This window comes from Anolis sagrei, chromosome 1 (assembly GCF_037176765.1).
Source record: "Anolis sagrei isolate rAnoSag1 chromosome 1, rAnoSag1.mat, whole genome shotgun sequence".
Lineage (NCBI taxonomy): Eukaryota > Metazoa > Chordata > Lepidosauria > Squamata > Dactyloidae > Anolis > Anolis sagrei.
Window position 1 is genome coordinate 164,645,587 of NC_090021.1, and position 13,247 is coordinate 164,658,833.

A 13,247-nucleotide genomic window follows, 5' to 3' on the forward strand; every position below is an offset into this window, starting at 1 on the left:
AACATAAAATAACTGCTTTAAAACTGATAATAAGATAATTATTTCCAAAACCCATTATATTACCATCCATTATGAAGTATTGTAAGTTGTTTAAGAAGATTTGCTTAAGCAACACCTGATAGTGTTGGTTGTGTAAAACGTTCCACATTACAGGACGATTAAGGAAACCATTAGGATAAATCTTGATCAGGATAAATCTCCCACCCCCTTGGAACAACTTCAATTTATAGAGGATGGGAAATTAAAATTGCAGTGGTTTGGGCTATGGAGGAGTTCTCACATGTTATTGTTTCTTAAAATTGTAATGATAAGAAAAATGTATTTAGTCCCTTTCTATGTGTTTCCTAAAATAACACAATGCCAGGGATATATTACTTGATGATTCTTAAAATTACACCCTTTTAACATCCATCCTAACAGACACTGCAAGAGAGGACTTGAGTTGTCTGACATGGTTTCATAATTACAAGTAATATGACATACAAGATTTGCAGCACTAAGTTATGATTAACAACAAGAAGACAATAAACAAAAATGAAATAACAAACTAATTCATGTAAGAAGAGTGTAATACAAACAGACACTCCAATCGAGCAAAAACCAACCATCTCCAGCGCTATATATGATTGACACCCTCCCCATTCCTGTCAAAGTTGTCAAAGCCTCTTCATACTGAAGTATAAACCACTGCATTCAAAATTACAATTACAGAGAGAGCAAAGCCTGGATCATAATAATATTTTTATTTTATATCCCATCACCATCTCCCTGAAGGGACTCGGGGCGGCTTAAAGATGGCACAAGTGCCAAAAATCAAACATAAAAGTGAACACAATATAAAATACAATAAGACACCTGTACATATAAAGACATCAATTCAGATGTCCCTTGTAAGAGAGGAGGAAAGAAAGTTGATAAAAAAGAAAAGACATAAGGACAAGGATGAAAGGAAAAAGTTTAGATGAGCATATCCACTAGAGGTGTCTAACTCATTTTCATCAAGGGCCACATCTGCCTTGTTGTTGCCTTCAAAAAGCAATGGAATCCATGTAAAGAGAATCTGTGGATACAGAGAGCCAGCTATATATTTTTTACATAGTAATCTTCAATTTTTACCCAGTTTGGTCCCCAAATGTTATTGAACTCCTGCCAGCTCTAGTCATGATATCTAATGATGAGGAACATAGAAGTTGTAGTACAGCATCTGGAGGGCCACATATAAGGACACGAGGAAAATAAATCAATTTAATTAATTTAAAAGAGGAGAATGAATCCATTGGGTGCATGCAGGAATAGAAATGGACAGTCTCCATATTGTTAACATGTCTCCCATCCACAACTCAAACAATTAAATGTTTATCTCAGCTGTAAAGCTTCAGATCAGATTATACTTGTTATAGTAATTAAGCCAGACTGTTTACAGTGGTTCTGTAACATGAATTATTTATTTATTTATTGAAAAGGGGGCCTTACCATATTTCGAATTCTCATAGCACATATTTCAGTGAAGGACTGCTTCTGAATGGGGGAAAACAGAAATGTTTAGAGAGGTTCTCCATTGTCTACAGCATTATTCATTGACTAAGAGCGACTAAACAAATCTCCAACCCAGAGATTTCATGGCATTCCAAACAAAAGCCAAGAGATTTGAAAAAGACCAAGTTTTTCAGAATATTCCTAACACTGTAATCAATTGCCAGGTCTAATGTATATACTCATGTATAAGTCGATTTTTTTTTTAACAGAAGCTTGGATTGACTTATACATGAGTCTGTGCTGGAACAGGGACCCAGTGGGAAAGTGATGATAAGAGACATAAATGCTCCCACCTCATTATCCTTCCATTTGCACAAATGGCTGATGAATGCCACTCAGGCCACAAAAAAGACCAATAAGTGGGGAAATACTGCTTTTCTTTCTTTGATTTGGGTCAGGGAGAGGGAAGGGGTACCTCTTGTCACTGCCTTCAGCCTAGGGCCTAAACAGAGATAGGTTGCTTTCCTTCCTCTTTTATCCCCACCTTTTTTCATGCTGCATTCCTATTCTTTTTCCTCATTTTGATTTTCGCCGTCATATCTGTATAGATGCTGACACCTTAAGATCAGCAATACAGTCTACACCCTCCCAATTTGAACCCTTCAAATAAATAATTTTTTCTCATGTTTTTATGATAGAAAGAATTAGGAAATGGATTTACATTTATAACCCAAGAATAAAAATCATGTTACATAAGTGTTATAAATCTTTACTCATAACAAATCATTATACAGGAAAAACGTAGTTGTTATGGCCATTACTACAACTGTAAGGTGTATATTAGGTCTATACCTCTACTAGGCCAACCAAAAGGGCATGAAAAGATTCCCAAAATCTCAAAGAATCTACATCAGGCAAGATGTTACAAAAAGGACATTGAGGAAAGTGGGGGGGGGGGGGAGCTGATGAAATTAAGATAATAGTATCTCCATAAAGTATTGAGATGGATGAAGACTGCAGAATTTTCAATGTTGGTTTTAGGATTTAGACCAATTAACATGTAATGATACTTGGAACAGGTGAGACAGAAATGTTTTGGTTGATTGTTCCTGAAATTATTAATCTATGCACCACGAATGTGGTGCATATGCCCAATTGTGAGGAATTTGAGAATGCAAGCCGTGCCTGAATTAAAAAATCAGATCAAAAAATGCACTGCAGAGCATTCTGTTCCCAACACAAGCCAGCCTTGTGTTGGGGATGTTATTTAGGAAGCCCACAGTGGGCATCATCTATTATTTGTCCTTAGTATCTTGGGTTTATCTTCAGAGGTGCAGCACTTCTGAAGCTAAACCCAAAATTACATTTTGATGTGTTAGTAAGGATTTAACTGAGCTAAACCTTTGAATCTAATGTTGGGGAAGGGGTATTCGAATTAAGCAACTATAGTAAAGGGGATACAATAATAAAGACTTTAAATCAGGGGGGAATCTGTGCATTTCAATGCCCATGATCCTCCACTACTGCCTAGGGTTGATTGGAAATGTAGTCTTAAAGGCAACATAGTAAAAAAACATCTATGTACCATGGTTAAGTAAAAAAAAAAACCTACTACATAATGTTTATAAAGTTGAGTAACATATATGTATGTATTTGAGGAGCAATTCATAATCACAATAATTACAAATAAACAGTACAGGTGGAATTTGCCTTATTAGGAAATCTAATAGTCAAAATATGTCAAAAAGACAAAAGCTTTTGCTGCCATCCATTCACCCTCCTTTGGGGTTTTCCTCAAGGAGATTTTCCTCAATGAAACCTGACAAGTGAAGAGAGGGAAGGAGGGAGGACTTTATTTACACAAGGCTCCTATAAAATGCAGATGGTCCAGATGCTTCTGTGCTTGCCTTTCACATGAGTAATGGCAGCATGTGGCAGGATCAGCACCCTTAAAACATCTGCAAGGGCAATGAAAAAGACTCATGGAGGGGAATGGGGTAAGGTGGGGGGAATTTCCTCTCCCTTTCCTGCTGCTTTGCTAAGAGTGAAAAGTTAACTGAAAGCTGTGACATCTGTTTTTACAGGGGCTTTTATGTAAATGGAGTCCTCCCACTTTTCCCCTCTTTTTCCCATCAGGGCCCCTGTGAATGTGATTAGCTCACTTTCCCCTTGACTCCTCTTTCCCTATGCAGATGCAAATACAGCTATTCTGAAAGCTGAAAAATTCTGAAATTTGAAAAACATCTGGTCCCGAGTATTTTAGATAAGGGAGACTCAACCTGTACTTACAAGTAAGAAGACCTCTTTTCTTTACACTCACTTGAATAATATCATAGAGGTGCATGGTCACACTCCCAAACAGCCTTGGAAATTCCTTTGGTCCCTCAAAGCCTACCAACTCTAACGAAATCCTATTTCTAGGATCACTTTTTTGCTTTGGAACCTGAAATTCAAAATTCAAATGCACTTATTACTGAAAGAGCAAATTAATGTAATGTTATCTATTTGCAACAGACTTCAGAGGGAAAAACTTCTTTGTGTTTGTCTGTTCTTACTCTGATAAAGGAAAATACATGAATTTCCCCAATTTTTCTCTGCACTAAGTTATAGATCTCTCCATTCTGCTTATCGTGTAGTTACTAAAAGTTAGATTCGTGCTTGTAGGCCTTTTAAAAGCCACAACCTGATTTCCACAGCACCATCTTCTTACCAGGACATCATGACCTATGTCTTCAGCCCCTTCTATATGTCTTTGCCATATACAATCCAGATTATCTGCTTTGAACTGGATTATATGGCAGTGTAGACTAATATAATCTCATTCAAAGCGGGTAATATGGATTATCTGCTTGATTCTCTGGATTATATGGCAGTGCAGAAGGAGCCTTTGCCTGCTCTGTCATGGTACTTAGCAAGTGTGGCTCAAATCCGACTCCAAAGTCCCCAAGGTTTTGGGGATCTCTGATAACTACCAGAAAGAGCTAGAAGAAGAAAAAATCTCCTTTCATAAAATTGCTGATAACCTGAGGTTGACAATGTATACCCTTGTATAAGTCAACCTTATGATTGACTTAGGGTTGAGGGCTAAAATTGTGGATTTTTGTATAACCCACTATAAGTCAAAGGTCATTCCACAGGGAGAGGGAAATGTCAGTGCCATCTCAGAACCAGTTGCCCACCATTTCCTCACCTAGGCATGCAAAAAAGTCTTTTTGCCACTCTACTAAGGACCTCATCAGACAGGCAAAATTGCCCATCCCCCACTATTGCCCAGATGGGTGACCTCAATGGTAATTGTTTCTTTTTTTAAATAAATATAGGCACTGCCACCTTCTCTGAGTGAAGTAGCAAAAGGTGAGAACTTACCCTATCCCAGGAGAACCAAAAAGAAGCACCAACCCCTCTAACTCTCTCTGTCATAGTGCCATTTCTGGCCTTTTGGAATGCCTGGTCAGAGAAATGGCAGTAGTGTTGCCGTCTCTTTGACATTTCTCAGCAAAGGAGAGCAGAAAGGGTTGGTGCTTCATTTAATTTTCCTGGAATGGACAAAGGTCTTGCCTTTTGCCATGGAATGGTTCCTTTTTTTGATAACTGTTAAGGTACAGAATGTACACAGACCCATGGAAAGCTAAATCCTGTCTTTTTGGTTAATTTTGGACTAACATTTCTAAATGTATACATAAATACATACAGAGTGCAGCAGCATAACTTCCTTTTTTTCAAAACTTAATAAAACCCATTGTATGAATCAGATTTTTTTTATAATGTAGGCGCATGCCTAAAGTTTTGTTTTATGTAGTTTTGAAGATCAAATTATGTAGGTGACGTCCCCCATTCTCCATACACAGAGTAAACCGATTTCTGGCGTTTGTCATGACTCTTGCCAGCATAGCAAGCGTTATGTTGGCAATTTCTTTCAAAAAAACCCCATAGAAAAAAATCATAAGGGGCCAAATGTGGAGAGCAGGCTGGACACTCCAAATCCGCTCGAAAAGTAGGCCTCAACGGCAAAAGCACGCTCCCCACTGTTCCAACGCATGATGGCGACTGAACTGTGTCAGGACAAAACTTTATACTCCCGCCTCTCAAACGAGACCACTAGCGCTCCGCTACGTCTTCAACCAACTGAATGGTGCACATTTTTAAAAAGGAAGTTATGCTGCTGCACCCTGTACATGTATACAGTATATTCTTGACTCTTATTTTGGCAAGTAAAATTTCTACTTTAGTTTCACACGTCCCATAGTCTTTCATTGGAGGATAAGTCTTCTATAGAAAAATCCAACATTTGTGTTTCAGTGGTATATGTCTACACATGCATCTTTGCATACATGTGTGAACAAGGACACTGTCCATATTTAGATATATAATAATAAACAGGCAGGTTATTTGTTTATTTTAAGAGTATTCATGAATGGAAGAAACATACCTTTACTGAAAAATACCTCACATCTCCAAAATTAACGATTTCAGGCTTTTTGCTGCTCCTCAAACTTGCTTTGTAAATTTGGGGGTTTGTGCACTTCATGATTTTATCAATACTAATACGGACCAATAAATAGATGTCACGTTTAACACTGACTTTTTTAACATGGCGCCTTCTGTTAAGGAAGCATGAACCTTTCTGGGAACAGACAGCAAAACAAACATGGAATAACATATTACGAAGAACTGATAAAGTCTACTTAGCATTCTATATATACAAAACCCTGCAACAAGAACAAAAAATCACAAGATAAAAAATATCTTAATTGTACAATGTACAATGACAATAAAGTTATTCTATTCTATTCTGAAACCAGCTTCCCAATATTTTCAATTTCTTTTCTGTAAAATAAATGTGTCTACATAAAAATATTTTTTTTATGTTAGAGTGGGATCATTGTTTTTTCCCTGTATGATTTCTCTCACCTAAATTGTCCCCTCAAGCTCTCATATGTGAGGTAGGAAGCAATACCTGCCATCAGGTTTGACGAGGATTAGGTAGAGGCTGGAGTGATTATCATGTCCTTTCATAGCATTCCTGGTCCACATTTTTTTGTACATGACAACCCTTTAGAAATTACATGTAGTTTATTTTGGTGTGCTTTGCCTTATGACTGTTCCACTTTCCCTCCATGTAACATAGCTGGAGAGTCAATGTGTTAGGATTTCAAAATGCACTCTTTAAGTGTAAGGTAAAGGTTTCCACTTGACACTGAGTCTAGTTGGGTCTGACTGTGGGGTGGTGGTGTTCCATTTCTAACTCAAGGATCCTTAGACACTTCTAAGGGCCATAGACACTGCCAAGGTTATGTGGCCAGCATGACTGCTTGGAGCACTGTTACCTTCCCACAGAAGCAGTACCTATTGATCTACTCACATTTGCATGTTTTCAAACTGCTGGGTTGGTAGAAGCTGGGCCTAACAGTGGGACCTCACCCTGCTCCCTAGATTTGAACCACCAACCTTTCGGTCAGCAAGTTCAGCAGTTCAGCGGTTTAACCCGCGGCACTACCAGGGGCCTCTTTAAGAGTATGTTCTTATATGAGGATCTTTGGCTTTCAAACTAAGTTGAAGTGTGCAGTATCGAACACCTAAGTAAGAAATACATCAGGGTTCTTTTGAGCAAACCTGGCCAGGGCAAGGTACTTTCACAATGGGATTCAAGTAAAAGGGACAAGCATCAATGAGTGGGTGAGTGGTTAGTGGCTTGCAAATTGTTGTTAGACAACAATTGACAAACCATTGGCCATGTTGGTTAGAACTAATGAAAACTCCAACCAAAGAGGACTGTTACTTGCCCACCCCAGATGTAAAACAACATGCACAACAAATGTAGGGTTATAGGGAAGTACTCTTAGCACTTTATAAAGTGTTAAGAGCAGCTGCAAGAGGGGGATCAGGCAGGAGAGATAGCACTGGGAGCAATATTTCATTCATATTGTATCATTATCCCGAACTGGGGTTCCTCTTCCAAAACTTGCTGTTGCCCAATGAGGGAAATTTGCATGTGCAATTGTGGTGACAGTGTTTTGGAAATTAGTATTTTACTATACACAAGCACATAGAAACCTTGTTCTAGCTCTGTCACTATATGGCTGCACTCTGAGAACGTACAGTTGTTTGTATTTATAAATAACCAGAAGATAAGGATACACTTGGGAGTGAAATCTTTGCACTGCTTCACAATAACTGCCAACAAGCCAACCTATTAGAAGATAAAATGTCAAATTAGGACTTTTATAAAATCACATTATAGTCAAAGGCAAGGCTTACTTTAAAAAAAAAAACCAAACAAAACATTCGTGCTCATGTACAAGCTTGGAAGTTAATGAGGCAAAGTCTTGGAATTTTGTATTCAATCCCCTCCAAAATAAGGATAAAGGAGGAAGGCAGGGAGTTTCAGAAAAACATCTATTTCTGTTTTATTGACTATTCTAAAGTCTTTGACTGTGTGGATCATAATAAATTGTGGCAGTGGTTCTCAAACTGTGGGTCCCCAGATGTTTTGGCCTTCAACTCCCAGAAATCCTAACAGCTGGTAAACTGGTTGGGATTCTGGGAATTGTAGGCCAAAACACCTGGGGACCCACAGACTGAGTACCACTGAATTGTGGCAAGTTCTTGGTGATATGAGGATACCAAGTCACCTTGTTTGTCTCCTGAGAAATCTGTATAAGGACAAATAGCAACAGTAAGAACAGACCACAGAACAACAGACTGGTTCAAGATTGGGAAAGGCGTATGGAGGGGTTGTATACTCTCACCCAACCTATTCAACTTGTATGCAGAACACATCATGCAATGTGCGGGGCTTGATTAATCCAAGGCTGGAGTTAAAATAGCAGAAAGAATCATTAACAACCTTAGATATGCAGATGATACCACTTTGATAGCTGAAAGCAAGGAGGAGCTGAGGAGCCTTCTAATCAAGGTGAAAGAAGAAAGTGCAAAAACTGGGTTGCAGTTAAACATAAAAAAAAACCCAAGATTATGGCAACCAGACTGAATGACAACTGGCAAATAGAGGGAGAAAATCTGGAGGCAGTGACAGACTTTGTATTTCCAGGCATGAAGACTACTGCAGACGCAGACTGCAGCCAGGAAATCAGAAGACGTTTACTTATTTGGAGGAGAACAATGATCATTTTCAAACAAATAGTTAAGACTAGAGATATCACGCTGGCAACAAAGATCCGCATAGTTAAAGCAGTGGTATTCCCCATAGTAACCCATGGATGTGAGAGCTGGACCATAATGAAGGCTGAGCGAAGGAAGATAGACACTTTTGAACTGTGGTGCTGGAGGAAAATTCTGAGAGTGCCTTGGACCGCGAGAAGATCCAACCAGTCCATACTTCAGGAAATAAAGCCCGACTGCTCACTGGAGGGAAGGATATTAGCAGCAAAGATGAAGTACTCTGGCCACATCATGAGAAGAAAGGAAAGCTTAGAGAAGACAAGGATGCTGGGGAAAATGGAAGGGAAAAAGGAAGAGGGGATGACCAAGGACAATATGGATGGATTGCATCCTTGAAGTTACTCGCTTGATCTAGAAGAAGCTGGGAGTGGCCATGGCTGACAGGGATCTCTGATCCATGTGGTCACGAAGAGTCAGAAACAACTGAAGGAATAAACAACATAAGGTATACATCTCTAATATATGGCACATGGCATTTCTAGCACATAATATTGGCAAGGAAGATCATCTTATATTAAAGCATGATAACACATATTTCATGCGTTGATGAAACTGCAGACATCAGGTTGGCATTTACATACATTTCCGTATCTAACAGAAATACATTTATGAGAAGCAAAATATTCTCACTCATTTGGGTACTGCATACAGCATGCAGCCTTCTGTCTTTTGACTCGGTCATGGTGAAGGGACTGGCCCTGAATCAATCAACTTATATAGAGCAACCAATCTACTTATACAGGTCTTTCAACCAGGTTGTAATCACACCCCTCATTCTTATTTTTCAGAATTTTATTTGTAGGTCCATACTAGTTTAAAAAGTAAACACCTGACATTAAAAATCAGTATTAAGAACACATTTAATCTACCTACCACATCACCACAAGGAACTAAATTCTGAATGCCAGAGGACAGGTAAGATACTGCATCCTCAGAGGTCTTCTGAGTTCTCAACAACATCTATACAAAGTGAGAAATTAAATTTTGGAGTTGGTTATACATTCTGCAACCTAATATAGCTTAACCTACTAAGGAAAAAAAACAGAGCCAACATTTTAAAGAACTACAATGACTGTTTTACTGAATTGACCAGTTTGGCTCAGAAATCTGCCTCAGCAAGGAAGGACAAATGAGATATTGCATTTTGTGCCAATATAGAATTGAGAGGGCTGAAACAACTCCTTTATGAGTAAAAAATAGACATTGGGATATTTTATTTTTGTTTTTTAATGCAAGTAAGAGCAAACATCATTTAGGTGGAAAGCAATATGCATGGTATGGGAAAAGTGGAAAGAGGTTTTTCTCCCTGTCTCATGATGCTACTCACCAACCATCCAATGAAGGTCCCATGCACACTGCAATGTAATGCAGTTAAACTGCATTTTCTGGCAGTGTAGATTGGGCCAAAGATTAAATCAACTGATTTAAGATAGACAAAAGGAAGTACAGTACTTTTTCTCTTACGATGCATGTGAAATCACTAACAAGTAAATACTCTATACTTAGACTATACTTAAAATCTACTTTCATATTTACGTGAGGATTAAAAAATTGGGAAAGGGGAAATGTATCCTCCATATTAATAACCGATTCTCATACCAGTAGAGAAGCTGAAATTTGGTTCGAACGTGGCCCAAGATGAAGAAAGTAGATTCAGTAGGTTTTTTCTGACTACATAAAAAAACTGAAGCAGGGGGGTATTTGTAATCTTGCTCTTGGAATTGGGGTACATAGTATAGTTAAAAGTACAAATAGTTTAATTTAAAAGTATAGGCAATTTAACTGAATATCCATATAAGTCAAGGCACACTATTTAGCTCTGACAACTGGGGAATGAGCGTTACCTCATAATAGAAGCCAACATTCTAGTTTAGAGGAAGCCAAGCCTTGGATGCACTGGAACATTGGCAGTGTGGATTCTGCTTCTGATCAACCTGAGCCTCAACCTCCTTCTCAAAGGTAATGAATGTATGCAAGGAGACCAGAGGTAGGATCATACCCGTCAGGCTCACTCACAAGCATGAAGTGATATATGCATACACGTGGACATAAAGGGTCGCCCTTCTTACTGGGAAACTTTCCTCCTAGTTGGATATACAGAGCCTACATGGATGTTGCATTCACGTAGAAGTCCCTTTTATACCTTCCTAGGAACTGTGGAGGGAAAGAGACCACAACTCCATCCTCCAGCACAGTGGTCCCAACCTTTGGGTCTCCAGGTGTTTTGGACTTCAACTCCCAGCTTACCAGCTTTTAGGGACTATGGGAGCTGAAGTCCAAAACACCTGGAGGTCCAAAGGTTGAGAACCACTGCTCCAGCAGATTCAAATAGCCTGAAGAGGAGAAGATTCATCCCCCCCCCAACCCCGCCCCCCTGCTCCCTGCTGCCTTCTGACAGCAAGGCTGGGCCTAACTAGAATGGCACATTTATTTATTTATTTATTTATTTATTTATATTTATTTATATTTATATTTATTTATTATTTAGGGCATTTATATCCCGTCCTATCTCAACCTCTGCAGAGGAACTCAGGGCAGCTAACAACCGGCATAGCATGGTGCCCACAACAAGAAAAAGCATAAATATACATGTTATAATAAAAACAATATAAAAATTTAAAACAAATCGCCCATTTAAGTTGTCATCCTAAAAGCAGCTTTAATTATAAGAAGTTGGCTTAGAGAACCTCTGGTTTGCTAGTAAAGCTAAATTACAATGTCACAAAATGATGCATTTCTTTGAAAAAGAAACATGCCACCAACACAAAATGTTTGGAAAGCTCTGTCCTGAAAAAGTCACTGCCAAAAGAAAGTGTATAATGAATAGAGGCAGTTCCTGGGGGTATGAACAAGAGAGGTTTAGTAGGGTTTGTTCTTAAGTTGAATTTGTATGTAAGTCAGAACTGGTATATTTCTTAATTTGTAACTCCAGCCATTTCCTATCCTATTCGATTTTAGTCAGTCTACACCTTTGGGCTTCTCGCAGCTCTACCATTTGCTAAAATATATGATCCTGTGTTTTTCTTTTCCATCTCTGGCTGAATAGCTTAACCATGGGTTCATCCCATTGAGTACAAGGACTGCCCAAGGGCCGCTTATGGTCTCTTGGTATCCAGTTCGTTAGTTGACACGTCCATCAGTTGTCTTTTCCCTATATGTATATGTATATCATGACCAAAAGCATGAACATATACATATAGGGAAGGGTGAACACCCCTGTGGTATTTATTTTGCTGTTCAGAATATTTCATCTCACTCCCCATCCCTATGATAATTAGGTTTTGAAAAACAATGGCTTGTGGTGGAAAGGATTGGTGTGAAAGGAGATGGAGGTGTCTCCTCCTTTCTGTGGAGGAGACACCTTTTCCCCATGGTAACTCTTTCAGGGGTGAATCTCTCTTTCGAGGGGTAGTTTTATCTCAGCTAGTCAAACGGGCGGCAGCCAGATTATGTCAGCTCCACTGGCTGCCTGTCCAGTTCCGAGCACAATTCAAAGTGCTGGTCGTGACCTATAAAGCCCTATACGGTTCTGGCCCAGCTTACTTGTCCAAACGTATCTCCCCCTACGTCCCACCTCAAAACTTACAATCTTCCGGGGAGGCCCTGCTCTTGATCCCACCTTTGTCACAAACGTGCTTGGTGGGAATGAGGGACAGGACCTTCTCGGTGGTGAACCCCTGCCTGTGGAACTTGCTCCCCAGATAAATTAGGTCAACAACTTCCCTCATTTCCTTCAGGAAAAAGTTGAAGATGTGGCTATGGGACCAGGCATTCGGATAGCAGGCTGACAATAAAATGACAACAATGCTATGGAAAATGGACAGGCTTTGGATTAAGTTGTTGATTGTAGAACTCGGACTGTTTGCACGATTTAAATGGTTTTTAATCTAATTTTAATGTTTTACTTATTATGTAACTGTTGTTTTATCTGCTGTATATGTGGGGCATCAAACTGTTGCCAGCTGTAAGCCGCCCTGAGTCCCCCTTCGGGGGTAGAGCGGGGTACAAATATCTGAAATAATAAATAAACAAATAATTGTCTCAGGGCCCTTCCACCCAGCCCAATATCCCAGAATATCAAGAATATCTACTTTGAACTGAGTTATCTGAGTCCACACTCAGATAATGTGGGATTGTCTGCCTTGATATTCTGGGATAGAGGGCTGTGTGGAAGGGCCCTCATCCCTGTTTGCAACTATTACTTGTTTGTAAGGGCCCTTCCACACAGTCCTGCATCTCAGAATATCAAGGCAGACAATCCCACATTACCCGAGTGTGAACTCACTCAGATAACCCATTTCAAAGCAGAGATTGTGGGATTTTCTGCCTTGATATCTTGGGACAGTGATGGGCAACCTTTTGAGCTTGGTGTGTAAAAATTTGCCAAAAACCTGAGCATAACTTGGGTGGAGTGTCACGTCAAGAAAAAACCCCATAATTTTGCAATATTTATAGTTTAAATAAGAAAAATGTATAATCCATGCTGAATTATGGAGTGAACAATGCTCAAACGTGCAGATGTTAAATTTGTAGAGCCTTTTACAAATTTAAGGATTGAATTAGATTGGCTCTTATAAGGTGTCTTTCTC

At 39.2% G+C, this 13,247-nt stretch overlaps 1 protein-coding gene across 1 annotated transcript in view; it reads right to left on the reverse strand.

Moving 5' to 3' along the window:
- The window catches only part of C2CD6 (C2 calcium dependent domain containing 6), a 52,232-nt gene that overhangs the window by 37,912 nt on the left and 1,073 nt on the right, over window positions 1-13,247 (reverse strand). Inside the window, exons 2-6 of the mRNA XM_067463781.1 lie at window positions 9,532-9,618; window positions 7,615-7,666; window positions 5,906-6,057; window positions 3,797-3,919; window positions 1,474-1,518 (exon numbers count right to left, since the gene is read on the reverse strand). Of these exons, the coding sequence (XP_067319882.1) occupies window positions 1,474-1,518; window positions 3,797-3,919; window positions 5,906-6,057; window positions 7,615-7,666; window positions 9,532-9,618 (459 nt within the window). The remainder of the gene's footprint in view (window positions 1-1,473; window positions 1,519-3,796; window positions 3,920-5,905; window positions 6,058-7,614; window positions 7,667-9,531; window positions 9,619-13,247) is intronic.